This window comes from Gilbertella persicaria (assembly GCF_025201335.1).
Source record: "Gilbertella persicaria strain CBS 190.32 chromosome Unknown B0P05scaffold_49, whole genome shotgun sequence".
Classification (NCBI taxonomy): domain Eukaryota; kingdom Fungi; phylum Mucoromycota; class Mucoromycetes; order Mucorales; family Choanephoraceae; genus Gilbertella; species Gilbertella persicaria.
The window spans coordinates 71,779-87,864 of record NW_026252010.1 but is presented as its reverse complement, the minus strand read 5'-3'; the positions used below and the strand labels follow the sequence as shown (position 1 = coordinate 87,864).

At 37.2% G+C, this 16,086-nt stretch overlaps 4 protein-coding genes across 4 annotated transcripts; 3 read left to right on the top strand and 1 right to left on the bottom strand.

Moving 5' to 3' along the window:
- Positions 1-178: 178 nt before the first annotated feature.
- On the top strand, positions 179-1,529 carry B0P05DRAFT_557965 (uncharacterized protein). The gene has a single exon (XM_051580075.1). It carries the CDS (start codon positions 644-646, stop codon positions 896-898), a length of 255 nt encoding a protein of 84 aa, XP_051431074.1. The 5' UTR covers positions 179-643; the 3' UTR covers positions 899-1,529.
- Positions 1,530-4,172: 2,643 nt separating this feature from the next.
- On the bottom strand, positions 4,173-6,208 carry B0P05DRAFT_557958 (aspartyl/glutamyl-tRNA amidotransferase subunit B). The gene is made up of 9 exons (XM_051580074.1): positions 6,031-6,208; positions 5,915-5,991; positions 5,729-5,870; positions 5,116-5,684; positions 4,930-5,070; positions 4,830-4,867; positions 4,660-4,778; positions 4,461-4,609; positions 4,173-4,420 (listed from the first exon to the last, which is right to left on the bottom strand). The coding sequence occupies exons 1-9, from the start codon at positions 6,194-6,196 to the stop codon at positions 4,235-4,237; spliced, it is 1,587 nt and encodes a 528-aa protein (XP_051431073.1). The 5' UTR covers positions 6,197-6,208; the 3' UTR covers positions 4,173-4,234.
- A 504-nt stretch (positions 6,209-6,712) lies between these two features.
- Positions 6,713-15,569, top strand: B0P05DRAFT_557956 (uncharacterized protein). Its single transcript, XM_051580073.1, has 15 exons — positions 6,713-6,943; positions 6,986-7,068; positions 7,122-7,761; positions 7,804-8,105; positions 8,147-8,791; positions 8,841-9,161; positions 9,212-10,435; positions 10,485-12,245; positions 12,293-12,593; positions 12,646-12,761; positions 12,810-13,221; positions 13,264-13,541; positions 13,588-14,248; positions 14,293-15,211; positions 15,254-15,569. Exons 1-15 carry the CDS (start codon positions 6,853-6,855, stop codon positions 15,513-15,515), a joined length of 8,016 nt encoding a protein of 2,671 aa, XP_051431072.1. The 5' UTR covers positions 6,713-6,852; the 3' UTR covers positions 15,516-15,569.
- On the top strand, positions 15,570-16,085 carry B0P05DRAFT_557953 (uncharacterized protein). The gene is made up of 2 exons (XM_051580072.1): positions 15,570-15,895; positions 15,941-16,085. The coding sequence occupies exons 1-2, from the start codon at positions 15,596-15,598 to the stop codon at positions 16,043-16,045; spliced, it is 405 nt and encodes a 134-aa protein (XP_051431071.1). The 5' UTR covers positions 15,570-15,595; the 3' UTR covers positions 16,046-16,085.
- The last annotated feature ends 1 nt before the right edge of the window (position 16,086 follows it).

The following is a 16,086-nucleotide window of genomic DNA, read 5'->3' as shown; positions in this document are numbered from 1 at the left end:
TGGCATGAAAGCAATCTTTTGCATTCATTCGTACTCGAAAGCTTATATTGCCCGAGTAAACAAAAGTGGATTTTATGTATATCCTAAAGAGTTGAAAAAAGAATAGATAGTGTATATTTTTCACTTTTCTTACGAATTGCAATAAATAACAGATAGTGTATATTTTTCACTTTTCTTACGAATTGCAATAAATAACAGATAGTGTATATTTTTCACTTTTCTTACGAATTGCAATAAATAACAGATATGAAGGCCATGTGGAAATTAGCTCCATATTTTCATCTTGGTAAACTTCCTTAAAAGCATTATAAATACATTATTCTTCTTCTCAGGTCTCAAGCTTTGTTTCTTTTCCTTTCACTACTGTTATGCAAACATCAACGCGAACTTGAACTCAAAAAGAAGACATGTCACAAGCTAAATGTTTCGAGACCGAAAGCATAAAACAAGAAAACAATAGCCCTAAGTTTACTTTTGCAAGTGAAAAAGATGTGCTTTCGAAAGAAGATAGTGTGGTGGTAAAGCAAGAATTAGAAGAAAAGCTTCATATTTCGCTGTATGTCACCGAAGTTAAGGTCATCACTAAAAAAGGCAAACAAAGTTTTGCTGTTCTCTAGTGTTAACTTCAAATAAAAACAAAAGTATGTTCTGCCAAATATGCAATCAATTGTTTGCAACTAGAGCTATATATAAGGAGCATACTAGGATGACACAAAAGCAAAGGACAACACCGGCAATGCCAAATAAAAATATAGCTTTGGTCAATCCACTTGGTTTAAAAAAGCCCGATTATCACTGTGGCGCATGTAATAAAGTCTACAAGAGAAAGAGCCAATATTTACGACATCTTGCCAAAGCTCATTCTACGGGTGTGGAGCGAGGCAATATCAACATTTGACCTGATCCTGAAGATCCTAAATATCATCACCAACCATCCGAAATAATATTTTTATCGAAGCCAAATTACGATCCTCCTTCTTGGGACTAAGCTTGACAGGAAGATTCAAGCAAAAGGTCTCAATAACAAATCAAGTATTAAGCCTGATGCTAATGGTTCCAATAACTACTGCCGAACATTTTCATGTATATTAAGCTAGGCTACCCATCTTGCGACTAAACACACCAAGAAGATTCTACCTTATACTACCGTCTTCAATCCAAACATTCATCCTTATGATAATGATCCTAACAACTATAGTCAAGCATGCGAAAGAATCTTTTCATCCAAGCCAAGCTACATTTCTCATCTTAGGATCAAAAATGGCAAGAAGATTTTGCTGAACATTTTGGCTAAGCCTAGTGGACCTAGCAATCGCACGAAAGAATATTCGTGTTTAGATTAAGTGGGAAGACTCATGTTAGGAGTCAATGCAGCAAGAAATGGATTGAATGAATTTTTGTATATATATATATATCTTACTTGAACTTCGCGACTTCATCAATGAATATTGTTTATTTTATGAACTTCCTAGAGCAGCATGCGTTCAATAAAGATGCCTTATTTACATCTGTAACATGCAAATAAACTCTGTTAGAGCTCTTATAAATTTAAGTTGATTTCTTCAGTTTGAGTACATTATATCTCTCATGTAAGAGAGAGAGAGAGAGAGAGAGAGAGAGGACAAGAAATAGATCGTGTAAAAGTAGCTACACAGTATACCTTAAAAGCTTACCACGATACGAAGCACATTGTTAGATTTTCAATATATAGCTCCAACCCTCTTGGATCATATTATACTTCTTGCTGCTTTGAGACGTTTTATGTAGTAAGCAGCAGTTGTTAATGACGTCTTAGTAATTATGCATTGGCTGAAGCTCCATTATATACCCTAGGATTGGTAGGTGTCTTAATTGCTTTTACTTTCAAGTTGAGGTGTATGGATTTTATATGAAATTTGAAGTAGTCTATCTCTGTGTAAACATATTGATAGTATACTTGTTAAAAGCCTTAAAGTATGTGAGTAATTTCTAACGCCTTATTCTATGCGTCTAAACAAAAGACAAAAGAGTGACTTGTATTCAGTTTCCATTGCGTCTACCATATCCAAGAATAATCCTTTGGACCTTACAAACTTCGATTACCATAGTCTATTTTACTTACCTATATGCTGCTAGTTCAAAGATGCTTAAATAAGCACCCACTTATTGCTCAATATCTACTAAAAAGAGCTTCTTTTCTACCATCCACAGATTATAATGGACGTTGGATGCAAATTTAGAAATAATGCTCAGATTAACCCGTCTTTTTCATCTTATTGAATTCGTTTTTTTTCCCTCGCAGAGGCATGTAGAGATGTAACTCTATAAGATTCCTTTAGCGCATCAACAAAATACAAAATGGTTAGATATCGAAAATAAAGTCGAATATTTTCGAGAGGTCATTTGACAGAGATGCAAAAGAGTTTTACTATGATAGTACATAACAAAAAAAAATTGTTTGTAGTATGTGCCAAAATAAGGTCCAAGTGTTATTTCTACAGAAGATGTATGAAAAGTGCACACTATCGCCAGAAAGCGAGAATACGTTTCTTATCTTCTTCTCAGCATATAAATATTCAGGGCAAGTGATTTATATACCATTTGGAGCGCTGAATTAAGCGCTACAACTTTGCTTAATGCGTCTTGTTGATTATTTTAGTAGGTCTGTGCATTTTTAGCCGTCTTAATGATTAAAGTATGTTGAACCAACTCCCCCAAAAAAAAGGAAGAAAAAAAATATGTCGATGTTTAAAATGACAAGCTTCTCTCCTGCACGGCATCCGTCGTTTATCGTGCTCGAAACTACGCTCTTTGTCCTCAAAAGTGTTGTAAACTATAGTAGACCTTACTTGCCTATATTTTCTACATCCAACGACATATAACCAAATACACACTTAATAACCCACGTCCACTGAAAAGGGTCTCTCGTATATTGATTACAGTGCACAATGCACTTTGAACGCTGTTTTAAAAGCAATGCTCAAATTACGTCGATGTTCTCATCTTAGTAAACTCGGTTTCTTTTTTTCATAAGTATCTAGCCATGGTCTTACCTGATTTTGATTGGATCAGATCTACATCGGGGACAATTCGACAATCCAAAAGCCTTTTATTTTTTTCATTTTCAAGAGCTTCCGTAGGTCCCCATGGGGTCAAAAAATGAATTTCACCCAACAGCTAAACCAATGGAGCTATTCAATTTCTGAACTTGAAAGAACATGTTTTAAATGAAAAAAAACAAGAAAATAAAAGAAAAAGGACTGTTTTGATAATGTAGTTGTCGAATAATGGGCTATCAAAGATTGGTGCATTTAAGCTGTGTTTTTAGCGTTTTTGCTCTAGAGCGTTGGACGCATATTTTGCGTATTTAATCATGTTGGTAGCTCTATTTTCTTCTGTCTTGTAGCATCAAAGAGAAGATCAAAAGTTGTCAAACGAATAATTTTCATGAGTAAGTACCCCCTTTGGATTAGAGGCTAAAATGGTCAAATTTTACATGTCGGTTTTCATGGCCCAAATCAACTCTAGAAGTACCATGAATGTTAGTAAACACTGTTTGTAGGCATTGAACAATCCTGATTATGTTCAAACATACTTGCGTGGTTAGATAACTCTATGTATAAGTATGTCAATAAATGCAAATTTATCATTGGTTAAAACTTTGTATAGAAAAAGAATTATTCCATCATGTTCATGCCTCATAGCTGATATCTTTAATAGAATGCGTACAGTCACTCCTTTAGAATTGATATATATTTGCAAAAGTGTTATTGTTTAAAGTAAAGAAAATATTCCTCATAAGTTTTAGTATATGAATAGAATAACATTTGATAAGAAACAAAGTTCTTTTGAATATCATTGTTTGTTGATGTGGAGTTTGAATTGATTCAATTAAAGAAAACTCAATTTCTATGCTGGGAATTATTTTTGTTAAAGAAAAGGCACACAAAGGATTCAGTAACCAATCATTATGTCAATTAAAAAAGGTATTCTTACCGAGACAAACATTGAACAAAAGGTGTATAAACGCATGCTCCAAATTCAAAGTAAATACTAGTCTGACTAAAGAAGGAGCTCGATCCATGTATTAAGATTTGGATGGGTATAAATGCAGAAATTTCATTATTCCTATACTTAACATTGTTACACTTTTAGAAAAAGGTTCTATACTTTGTATGAAAATCAAGTCTTATCTTTTACTACCCGCACTATTAGATTAACAGTGAACTTTATTATTCTTGTCATCCAATAAGATTCATTTTTTCTCGCTCTTCAACTTGTTACTGCTATTACTCATCATATCTTCATAAGAAGACCAACCTAAAGCTTGACTCAATACAAGATTCAGTGTGTTGGGATCAGCCATTCCTCTTGTTCGACCCATAGCTTGACCAATAAACCATTTAAAGAGTTTCAAATCACCACTTTGAACTGCTTTGACCTATTCTGTATTAGAACCTAGACACACGTTTTTTTTCTACCTTGGTCTCATTTTTTTTAATTAATTCATCACACAGTGATTTTATTTGCACCTTATCCGTAATCCTAAGCCATCCTTTTTCCTTGACAATCTCCAAAGGCTCTGAAGGGTTTGTCAACATAAGTTTAAGTACATCTTTACCAGTGTTGCCTATCAAACCACAATAAGATAGGCTATAGATAAAAGTAGGAAATAATAACCTGTAATTGTTCCTTGTTGGACAAGATCTATCAAATTCCCAAAACGTTTCACAGAAATAGGATTCTCTTTAAATGGAATATCTTTGGATGCCAACGCACCTGAAAGTTCGTTCAGTGTCCTACCATAATCGTGTTACTCATATTTTGACATTCCAATAGACTAAGCTAACCAGTTGGATACTATTTTTGGGTTTCGGCCAACACAAATCTATACATTCATGTTAATGGATAATCGACATTTTAAAAAAAAAAAAAAAAAAAAAAACTTGCCTGTTCAAAAAAGTCCACGCACCTGTATTCATGCAGTAATAAATTGGCATTGGCTACACTAAGATCATATTGTCGAATAATTCTGTCTAAGCACTCGTCTGGTAATTCTGATAGTGTACTTGCTATTTTATCAATATAGTCCTATTCAAGCATAAATGTCAAATTTGATCTTATATTATAGCAAACCTGAGATAACAAAAGGGGCGGTAAATCAGGTTCAGGCATATATCTATAATCAGGCGCAGTTTCTTTGTCTCTAAGTCTAAATGTTGTATTTTTCCCTTCGTCATATCTTCGCGTTTCTTCTTCAATTTGCCCTCCATTTTCAATCACTTCAATTTGACGCTTGATTTCAGCATCAATGGCCATTGACAAGACTCGAATTCGGTTAAGATTCTTTAATTCACAACGTGTTCCAAATCCTTCTCCCTTTCTTCTCACAGATACATTTACATCACAACGCATAGATCCTTCTTCTAAATTGGCTTTGGAGGATCCAACCCATTGCAATATATTCTGTAGTTTCTTGACAAGAAGACCAGCTTCATAAGATGATCTGAGATCAGGCTTTGTTACAATCTCCATTAAACCTGTGCCTGCTCTATTTAAATCAAGTAATGTTTCACCAGGCCGCATATCATGAAAACTCTTGCCTGTATCTTGTTCCAGTTGAAGTTGATGAATGCCGACACGAATTGGATTTTCTACACCATCTTGATGAGTCAGTTTGATATATCCCCCTCTAGCAATGGGTTCTGAACAGTCTTTAGCTTGTCATTGGTATATATGTTCAACTTGCCTCTTTGTTGTGTGATTTGGTATCCTTGAGGAAGGTCGGGATAGAAATAATGCTTTCTGTCAAACGTTGATTTTTTCTGAACTTGTCCTTGTAAAGCAAGAGCTGTTTTAACAGCCAATTCAACAGCACGATCATTTAAGCGCTAAGAAAAAATTAGATAAAAAATCAATCCAGGACTTGTCTTACAGGCTGCACACCAGGAAATGCTGCGTCCATGGGAGATACGTGCGTATTGACCATATCATTATAAGAAGTAGAGGAATCTAGTGATATAAGTATAGATCGAGTCAGTTTACGATTACCTGAAAATAATTTCGTTTTCGTGTTAATCTGAGCATGGACTTCAATACCAATCACAGCTTCCCATCCCTCCTTGATAGTACTCTTCGTTACTTCGGTAGAATAGTATAAGCGTAAAGGAAAGCGAGATACTGGCTTTATGGTGGAACAAGCTAATAATCTGTGCATAATGGACTACGACAAAGGGTGCACCTGGCTTTATTTTATATATTTTTTTCTTGTGTGTGTGTGTGATTGCGGAGCGAATATATTTATCTGCCGCTGTGTGTAATGTCTGCTTAAATTTCAACTTATTTCTCCCTGTTGTGAGTCATTGGTAGATTCAGACGTCTCAAATAATGTTGTAGCAGGAAGAAACCATCTGAATGAGAAATTATAAGTAGAAGAGGAAATAGAAATAAATCAAACAGCGTAAAGAGAACAAAGATATCAAAAAGAATAAGCTATAAAAGAATGTTGTACAGGGCGCGATTAGATTATGAAACCAAAAAAAAAGTTTAAAAGGCGCAATAAATAAAGGGTGTGGGAGCAGCGATCAAAGTGATCTTTTGCAGTGATTGAATTATCTCGTTTTTTTTCTCTCTCTCTTTTTTTTTTTGCTTTCCTTTCTTTTTTCGCTTTCTTTTCTTTTTCTTCTTGTTTCCATTCTCTCTCTCGTTCTTCACATAAACTTATAACATAAATCTAACAAGAAGCCTCGTCTGGTAGTACTTGTCGGCTGTAGCCATTTTTGACCTCTGATTTTGTTTCAAATAGACTAGTATGAGGGCAAATGCAAAGTTGATAGTTAGCCTAATAAAACGAGTTGAAGTTCGAGTAAATATATGAAGTCATATGCATTGAACACGTTACCGATAAATAATGCAGGCCGAACGCTTGAAGTACTAGAGCAAGACTCAGTAACACAGCAGACAGGTAAGATTGCAAACGACTCTATATCAGCTAACAATAATGTAGTGGCTGCTATTATTGAATTGTCGATTCATAAACTTCCCATTATTGTCAATCAGCTTGCACTTGTATTGGAATCTATTACTAAAGTAAGCTTTTTTTCTCTTTTTTATCACCCAGATTTATCAATTCTTTCTCGAAGAATGTTCAGCCATCAACACAAGCTGTAAGCGACTTTTATATTCCTCATGATGTACTCCAGTCACAGCTGTTTATTTTGCGATTATTGTCAGCTTGTTTACAACATCATTGGTCTTGGTATAGAAAGCAATTAAGAGAAACAAACACAACAGAAGAGGCAACAGCAGCAGCAGCAGCGACAGGTACTTATGTTGGCACATCTTCCTCTTCTTCCTCACTTTCAGCCAAAGCATTCTCTGGACAATCAAATTTCGAGACACTCATTGATCCGCCAGCTCTTGATGAAGCCCTCGTTACCTTTCTTTTATCGCTCATGACTCGATTTTTAGGTCAAATGCATATGATTGAAGAACGCAATGATCAACTCGCCCTTTTATCCTCCGAAACAGCCAACGATACTTTGGCCATGGCTGCTAAAGTAGACACACAGACACTTGAATACATACGAGAAGTGTATACTACCACAGGGAAAATTCTTTATTATATCAGTGCTAGTAATTGGTCCACTTATTATGCAAAGATTAAAAACGCTGTGAATATCCTCGGCGCCGTAAGCGAAAATTCTGAATGGAATCCTCCTGAAGTTAGGATTTTGGCTTTTGCTTGTCTCGACATACCTAAATTACACGCCATTTTATCAGGTGAGTTATTAAAAGATTTGGATCTGGCTGACAATAACGTAGATCTGAGTCCATATTTTCTAAATATGCGAATCCAGGGCAAATTGCTGTTTGCAAGAATGATGCGATCCGCTATTTGGAAATGGATGGAAATGAAACCTTCTCAATTTGCTGAAATTTGCGCCAGTAGCACAAGTAGACCTTTGGCTGGTTCAGAGATCCTTTTTGATATGTGTAATGTAGCTGCTGACAATTCTAGAAAAAAGGCTATTTTATGGCCATTACAGACTATTTTATTGGCTTTATCACCTGATCTTTTAGTACAAGCTTTTTTGGATGACAGTCGAGGATTGCAAAACCGAAGAGTAGGTTATACATGTTAAATTGTGATACTCATATGATGTAGACTGGATTCCCTCGTCAGTTAAAAAAGGCACTACAGTCGACTAAGACACAAGAGATCTCAGCCATTTGTTATGTGGATCTTTTCAAAGCAGCCACTTATATCTCTCCTCATGAAGACAGTATTTTGAGACATATTGCTGCTGATGTGGAAGATGTATTATATGAAAAAGTATGGGACTTTTCTCGAGCATATACCGCTAGTTCCTTATCAAGCAGTCTTGGTTATACTATCAGCTATCAAACGCTTGTGAGCGACTATTTCTTGGCTAGATTGCGCTTAGACTCTCAACGTACCTTAGCTCATTTAGTTCCTAGTTTAGCGGAAGATGACGCGCCTGTAGTCTTTAAGCAAGCGTTTGTGCATGCATGTCTCACTATGGTTTCAACAGAAGAACAAACATTGTCGTGGAACCCTACCTTGGATTCAATGTACGATTCTATTTGTACGCCCTTGAGACGCATCTTTATCCAGACTGTCAAAGCTGAACTCAACTCAACCGCACGATCCGATATTTCAACAACGACTTCTGGGTCTAAAAAATTAATGAATGGTAACTACGATAAAAGACAGTCACAACAGAATACAGCAACACTGTTACAATCTATGCTTAAATTGTTTCGATTGGATCCTCTATGTGTCTTGTTGGTAAGTGAATACAAAAGGCATGAGAGACGCTGATACAAAAAATGATTAGGGTGAAAAGCAAAATCCAGCCCGTGTGGATGAAAATGCAGCTATCATGACTTGTATGATCAATTTGCTGAGATATTCCGATAAACGAGTCCGCAAAGCAACAGTTGACTGTCTAGGTCAATTGCATAATGCAGAAAACATTGGCCATTGGGGTCCGTCTTCTACGATTGTGAATAACTTTTGGAAGGTCTCATGTCAAACAGTAACAACGATTGCTTATCAGGTTCTTGATTGCCGTCAAAACGAAGGACTTTCTAAATGCTTATTGGAATTACTGGCTAAAATCCTGGTTTCTAGAAACTCTTTTTTAAACAGCGTCATTGTAAGTATTGATGTAGTCAAATACAAGGCTTTAACGCAAATCATGACTAGGAAACAACATATGAAACTACTGAAGGCCATGAACGACTTCAGGCCAATATTACACTCGAGATTGCTCTTTTAGTCTCCTTGTGTTCACCTGCACCCGAAGTCTGTTCTTTAGCAGTCAAATGCTTGGGCTATCTATGTATTGAAGCCAAATTGATTGATGAGGATATGATGATTGATACAGCCTCACGCAACGAGAGTCTAGCCAGCTTCAGTCACAATATGGAAATCTATCAGGATTTGTCATTTGAAGAGCCAGTAGTACAAGGCATTCGTAAACAGACATTTGTGGGTCGAAAGGCACAACAGAAGCGTGTTCGTAAATATCTGAGATTGATCAACACACCTACACCTGCTATTTTAGCTGCTTGGGAAGAGGTCTGGAAACGATGGAAATTGTTGACGCAGATTGTCAGTCGATTTGGCATGGAGTCACTTTCGAATTTAAACGATATTGTCAGCTCAACAACTTCATCCACATCTTCAGTCAAGAAAATTGGTGGACTTGTGCGTCATGAAAAACTTCGTTCCACATCCACACCTCGTATTACAGCACCTATACCTGTGGGGCGAATAGAGACGGATGACGAAAAGCAGACAGAATGGCAAAACTATACAGGATTTTTAGCTGCTCTAGGCGGAAGTCGAATGGCTGCTGATATCATGATGGAAGAAGAAGACGAGGCTGCGGGTAGACGTACTAAAATGAGTGATCGTATTGCTTCTCCTAACCGCAATACCAGTATGATTGAGAAGTTTATCGCTGAAATGATTGAATTACTGACGTCTGATAATGTGGTGATTCGTGAAGGTGCCAAGGATACATTGGGTGGTGATCTTTCTCCTTCTCTGTACAGCATTCTTTTTCATCATTTGGAAGCCACCATGGCCAACTGTTTTACAGCGGATGGTGACGTTATTTGTGATAACAGCAACACCTTATTTGTTGAACAAGCAGTATTAGTGCTCAAGATGGTCCTAGATCGATTAGTAGACCCTAATGATTGTTTGCTCAGTATCGATTTCAGCACATTAATTATCCAATTCGCAAACTACATTAATCGTTTGCCACATGAAAACTATACATCCATGCGTGTGATGATTATGATGTGTCATTTAACAGAGGTGCTTATGCTAAAAAAGGAGCAAGTGATTGTGCGTGATGATGTTAAGGTGCGAAATAAACTGCTCGAAATCATTGTAGAATGGACCAGTGGATTTACCTTAGTAAGTATAAGAAAGAAAAGTGGTTGTGCTAATTAAGACTATCCTATAGCGCGTGATGACCAAGTCTAGTGCTACGTCAAACAGTGTACAAAACAGAGAAGTACAACGAGATTTGGATCAAGTATGCCTGAAAGCCATTGTTGCTCTTTTACACAAATTACCTCTTCAAACTACAGATCAAGGACGTGATGCAGACCGAGTTATGAGCAAAAACAGGTTATTTCAAAAGTACTTTACGTTCTTTACACAACTCTTGGACAGATGTCATCGATATGAATTAGAATCCAGTCATACTATGATACAACTTGGCTCCAATGTTGTTGCTAATCAGAACGGCAATTTGCACAGTTTATCCAAGCCCTCTGAATCGTATCAGTATTGGGGCCCTTTGAAAGAATCTGCTGTGAATGCTATCTCCAACTTACTCAGCGCTAACGTAGATGCTGGTCTTAAATCCACTTTGGCTATGGGTTATCATGAAGATGCTCGTACTCGCACTGCATTTATGAAAGTCTTGTCCAATATTCTAAATCAAGGTGCTCAATTCGATACGCTTGCTGAAAACATTGTTGCGGATCGATATGAGAAGCTAGCCGAATTGTTAGTGAATGCAGATGTTGATGTCGCTATTGCCTTGTGTGATGTATGTCCTGCTTCTGATATTCAAGGTGTAGCCGAGGTGTTGCTTCAGTGCTTTGAATCTAAGGGCAAAGTATTGACCCTTTTAAAGACAATCGTAGACCGTGAAGTTTTTACAACAGAACAAGAGGCTACTTTATTTAGAGGTACCAATGTGGCTACTAAGCTTCTTTCTATCTTTGCGCGCGAATCATGTATTGACTATGTTCGGTTTACTTTACAACCTGCCATGGAACTAATCAATTCTTTACCTGAAGAAAGTGTGTCTTGGGAAATGGATCCTCAGAAAATCAGCCCTCATGAAAGTATCTCCATCAATAGACAAAATGTGTGCCGTGCCACTGAAATCTTTTTGGATACCATTTGTAATTCAACGTCCAGTGCACCCAAGTATTTTCGCCAAGAACTTGCCTTAATTTCTGAAGCTGTGTCGAAACGATTTCCTGATGCTTCCAAGACAGCTGTAGGTGGATTTGTGTTTTTACGATTGTTTAATCCTGCTATCCTGACACCTGAAACATGTGGATTTTCCAAGTCTTCTCTGCCTCGATCTAAAGCTGTTCGTAAACTCTTATTGCAAGCGACTCGTATGATGCAAAACTTGGCTAACAATATGATGTTTGGTGCTAAAGAAACCCATTTGATTTCCCTAAATGATTTTATCACAAGCAATTTGTATCGTGTCGCTAGTTTTCTGCGTGAAATCTCAATGGTACCTGGTCCTTGTCCAGAAAAAGAAGAATCCAGAGGTGTTCATATGGATGATATTGCTTTTATGAACTTGCATCGTTATATGTCTGAAAATCTCGACAAGATTGCTAGAGAATTGTCTGTGCGTCGTGCTAAAAGCAATACAGATACTCAAAAACTGTTGGAATGGAAGAGAACCATGGATAAACTTTCCAATCTTTTGGCTCAACTGGGCCCACCAAACGAGATTGCAAAGACAGAACTTAGTACATCCCGCAATTATGCTTTGGTCAACAGCAATAATTTCTATAGTGAATTTATGAGACGCAACAAACATCGTGATCTCTCTAATATTAACTCACTCAATGTCTTTTACCAAGGTGGCGTTTCCAAGGATGGCCGTCCGGTGTTTTATTATATCTGCCGCAATGTTGTAGGTGATGACTTTGACTTTGAATTGCTGGTATACTACATGCTACGTGTAAGTTTTGACTGATATAATCTCGTTTTTAACTCAAGTATCTTTAGGTGATGGAGCCCCATTTAAACCAGCCATTTGAACTCTTATTTGATTTATCAAGATTCACAGAGAGTTGTGAGCTTCCTATCCATTGGCTAAACCAGTTCTTTCAGCTTATCTTTAGTGAAATGAACGATTATTTAGTGGCAATGCACATGTTTAATCCCAACTTTCATATGCAGCGCTATATTCGGAAACTGCCTCGTATCTTGACAAACAAGCTGGTAAAGCGCACTCGATTTGCAACCACCGTCAATGAACTTGCACAGTACATTTCCTTGCCAGAGATTCGTTTACCTAAAGATACATGCAAGTATAGATGATGTGTTGTATATGTATATTAATTTTATATTTTCTGCAGTTGATGTTGAAAAGGAAAGTGGAATGTCTATCACCAGTGCTTATCTCGTAAGCGCTTTTAAGGTCATGATCCCTGTTCAGATTCGAATTGGTCCTTCTTACTTTGTGGTGAAAACGGTAACTTGTGCTCGGAAAACATCCCTTCATTTACAGGTTTTTCTTTAGGTTAAAGAACAAGAGATATTTTGGAGCCTAAATACTGTTTTGAACAATGTATATGGTATGACTGATATTGCCAATATCTTTTTACCGCCTGTTCCACCCAACAAAAAAGCAAGTAATGAAGGAGAAATCCATATTATTACAGATTCAGGAAGGGCCACACTTGTACTTGTAGTTCCTAATCGAGAAGAAGTCTACAAATATCTCTTGAACCGTAAAAAGAACTTCGATACTCAATTGACTGAAACAAACCATGGTATTCGTCCTACAGATGTCCCAGGTAGAATCTTGAATATGGCATTGTTAAATATGGGAAGTGAGAATCCTGCACTGCGCTCTGCTGCCTACAATCTATTGTGTTCTCTTTGTATCTTCTTCAGATTTAGCATTGATCACAAACTGATGAATGCTCGAGGTTCGTTTATCTAGAATCAAACATAAAGCTAACGGTGTGTAGATTTATGTATTCCTTATAACAGTACAGACTTTATTGTGGGCGTGAGTGAAAACTTGGCCAACACAGAAACCCATTTGACACTTGAATTTTTGAACGAAGCCTTATTAGGTTTTAATCGGTCTAGTAAAGAATTAGTACCTCAAATCTTGACATTGGATTATATTCAGCCTTGGCTCAAGAATCTTTCTATGTTTTTGCATGCTCCTTGTGCAAAAGATGCTACTAAAGTGAGGGATGTCATTCGTTCCATCATTGTTATTACTGCTGAAAGGACAAAGGTAAGTGAATCGCAATTAGCGTTCTTCAAGATTGACGTTTATTTAGGTCACTGCGCATATTCGTGAAAAGATTTGGTATACATTGAAGTACATTGATGAACTTCATAACCTGATCCTTGAAGAATCCGTACAGTACTCAATTGAGAATGGTATTGGTTCACCACAAGCAGAAGCCATGGCCAATACATTAGTGACATTGAATACACCTAGTATGCGAGGCAAAATTACCCGAAGTGCCCGTAAGGCACTGACTGCTACATGTCAAAACTGTCGTCCTAGTCTTCCTAAACATTCCTCTTGGCCTGAAATCAGTTGTTGGATTCGTATTATGCTCATGATCTCTTTCCATTCCACCAACAAACAAAAGCCTTTAGTCACTGAAATCTTTCATTTCGTAGCCATGACAGTCTCTACAGGTCCTACGTTTATTCGCTCTTCTGTCCATGAATTGGTCGTCAATTTGATTCATACCTTAGTGACCAATCTGAGTGTAAGTCCTGAAAACCGCAAGAAGCTCAAATATATCCTGGACGATGTATGCGATGGCAAATATCGTGTTCATTTTGGACTCAACAAGTCGTATGCCAATGCATTCACTATCACAGAAAGTACCATGACTGACGATATGGAATTCATGGATTTGTCTTCATTAGAAGTCATTATTCGACTCTTGTTAGATACTATTCAGTATGCTTCTCCTGATACACGTAAGTAAGCTAGACAAAACTACATTTGATTGACCTTGACATAGATACTGCTAATTCATGGCGAGCTCGATGGATGAGTTTAGTGACAAGCATGACATTCCAGTTCAATCCTGCCCTTCAACCACGCTCCTTTGTTATCCTGGGCTGCCTTGCTCAAGACGAAATTGATGATGACTTGCTGTTTCAAATCTTGGTTGTGTTGCGCAACGAACTTGCACGGTTTGATAAAAACAGCCCTCATCTTGTGATTAGTATCTTGATGTGCTTAACCAACATCATTGACAATCTGTCTATCAAATCACGTTATTTGAAGCCCATGTTTTGGCTTGCGATGGGCATGACACAAATGAACATCCCTAGCATCTTTTCCCATGCTATCAAACTATTACACGCCACATTGCGTACACTCGATACGCACAAATGCTTTGAAAACCAATCAGTGGAACAAGTCATGCTCCAGGTCCGTGCCAAATATGTCCACATTGCCCATCGCGTCGATAGTACGATTGGCATCAGTTTTGATTCCAATTTTACATTTGCTGTAGCAGGCATGTTGCTTAGAGGATTTCAGTATGCCGATGCACGCGATAGTATCTTTTCATGTCTAAGTGCGTTTCTGGAGATTGAGACCAAGTGTGTCTCAACAGGTACCAACCAGGTAGATGCTCGATGCCTAGGGTATTTTGGCGGTCTATTACCCTTTGCAGCCAAGAATGATGCTTTAAGGGAATTGCTAAGATTAGCTGGTGTGCATGATATTGATCTGGAGAACATGCATGGCCCTATGGATGCTAACATGTTGATCTGGCAATCGATTGATATTCCTAATGAGACCATCAGTATCTTGCTTGTTTCTTTCTTGGTAGGCATGCTCAATTTACTTGATAATGAAGCAGAACGATTATTTTTATATGGGTTTCTTTCAAAAGCTGCTGTTGCTATACCTGAAATCTTTGCTTTAGTGTAAGTTCAAACACTCAAAATACGTTGCTCATTCATCAATAGATATGATTCACTCACACCCAAGATGAACTCAATCGTTGTTTCGAGTGATAATGTCACTCTATTAGACGCAGTCAAGGACATTTTAATCACCGCTTTCTCTGAAAAGGGCTTTTATACAGCTGAGCGTGCAAATCAACAGCAAATGTACCTTGAACAAATTGGATTTAGTGCATTTGAAGGCTCTGTCTTTGGTTCTCTAAAAGAAAACTCTATTGTAAGCCCACAAATGGTCAGTGATCTATTGCATATGATTTGCGAATAATAGAAAAAAAAATTACCTCTCTATGCTATAATACTCCACACTCATTTCTATGTATTTTTAATTAAAATTCTTTTTCTTTCATGAAATCAGAACAAATAGTGGTATATCCTAATATTGCAGACAACGTAATGCAAAAAATACTTTTGCCTGTCTTGCCTGAAGAAATGCGTGATCAATATGCACGGCCAGATACCATTCGCATGTACATTCCACCTGAATTAGATGAAGAGAGCGATGAAGACAAGAAACGAGAACACCAACGCACACTGATTAAACAAAAATATAGACATAAGCGAATAGAACGCGTTGTAAAAAAGTTTAAAAATGCAACAGGACAAGTGAAATATACAGTGTTATGGGAAAATAATCCTGTAGAAGAGGCAAGAACACGATCCTGAATAACATTTTCACTCATCCATGAACAGGTAGTGCCTTCTAAAGCATTGCAAGATCATGAAGACTGGGATCTTGTTGAACATTTTGAATATCAACAGGCTATTCGACATTCGATGCATGGTGATCATGCTTAATCCTTTCTCTTTGGAAATTTTGATCTTTTTTTTTTTTTTTA

Bases quoted from the DNA above. Each gene is read 5' to 3' on its own strand.
- B0P05DRAFT_557965 (XM_051580075.1), top strand. From the start codon at position 644: ATGTTCTGCCAAATATGCAATCAATTGTTTGCAACTAGAGCTATATAT.
- B0P05DRAFT_557958 (XM_051580074.1), bottom strand. From the start codon at position 6,196: ATGCACAGATTATTAGCTTGTTCCACCATAAAGCCAGTATCTCGCTTT. The intron at 5,871-5,914 runs GTAAGACAAGTC...ATTTTTTCTTAG, and splicing joins CATTTCCTGGTGTGCAGCCT to CGCTTAAATGATCGTGCTGT. The intron at 5,071-5,115 runs GTTTGCTATAAT...ATGCTTGAATAG, and splicing joins CGCCCCTTTTGTTATCTCAG to GACTATATTGATAAAATAGC.
- B0P05DRAFT_557956 (XM_051580073.1), top strand. From the start codon at position 6,853: ATGAAGTCATATGCATTGAACACGTTACCGATAAATAATGCAGGCCGA. The intron at 6,944-6,985 runs GTAAGATTGCAA...ACAATAATGTAG, and splicing joins CTCAGTAACACAGCAGACAG to TGGCTGCTATTATTGAATTG. The intron at 13,542-13,587 runs GTAAGTGAATCG...ACGTTTATTTAG, and splicing joins TTACTGCTGAAAGGACAAAG to GTCACTGCGCATATTCGTGA.
- B0P05DRAFT_557953 (XM_051580072.1), top strand. From the start codon at position 15,596: ATGAAATCAGAACAAATAGTGGTATATCCTAATATTGCAGACAACGTA. The intron at 15,896-15,940 runs GCAAGAACACGA...ATCCATGAACAG, and splicing joins AAAATAATCCTGTAGAAGAG to GTAGTGCCTTCTAAAGCATT.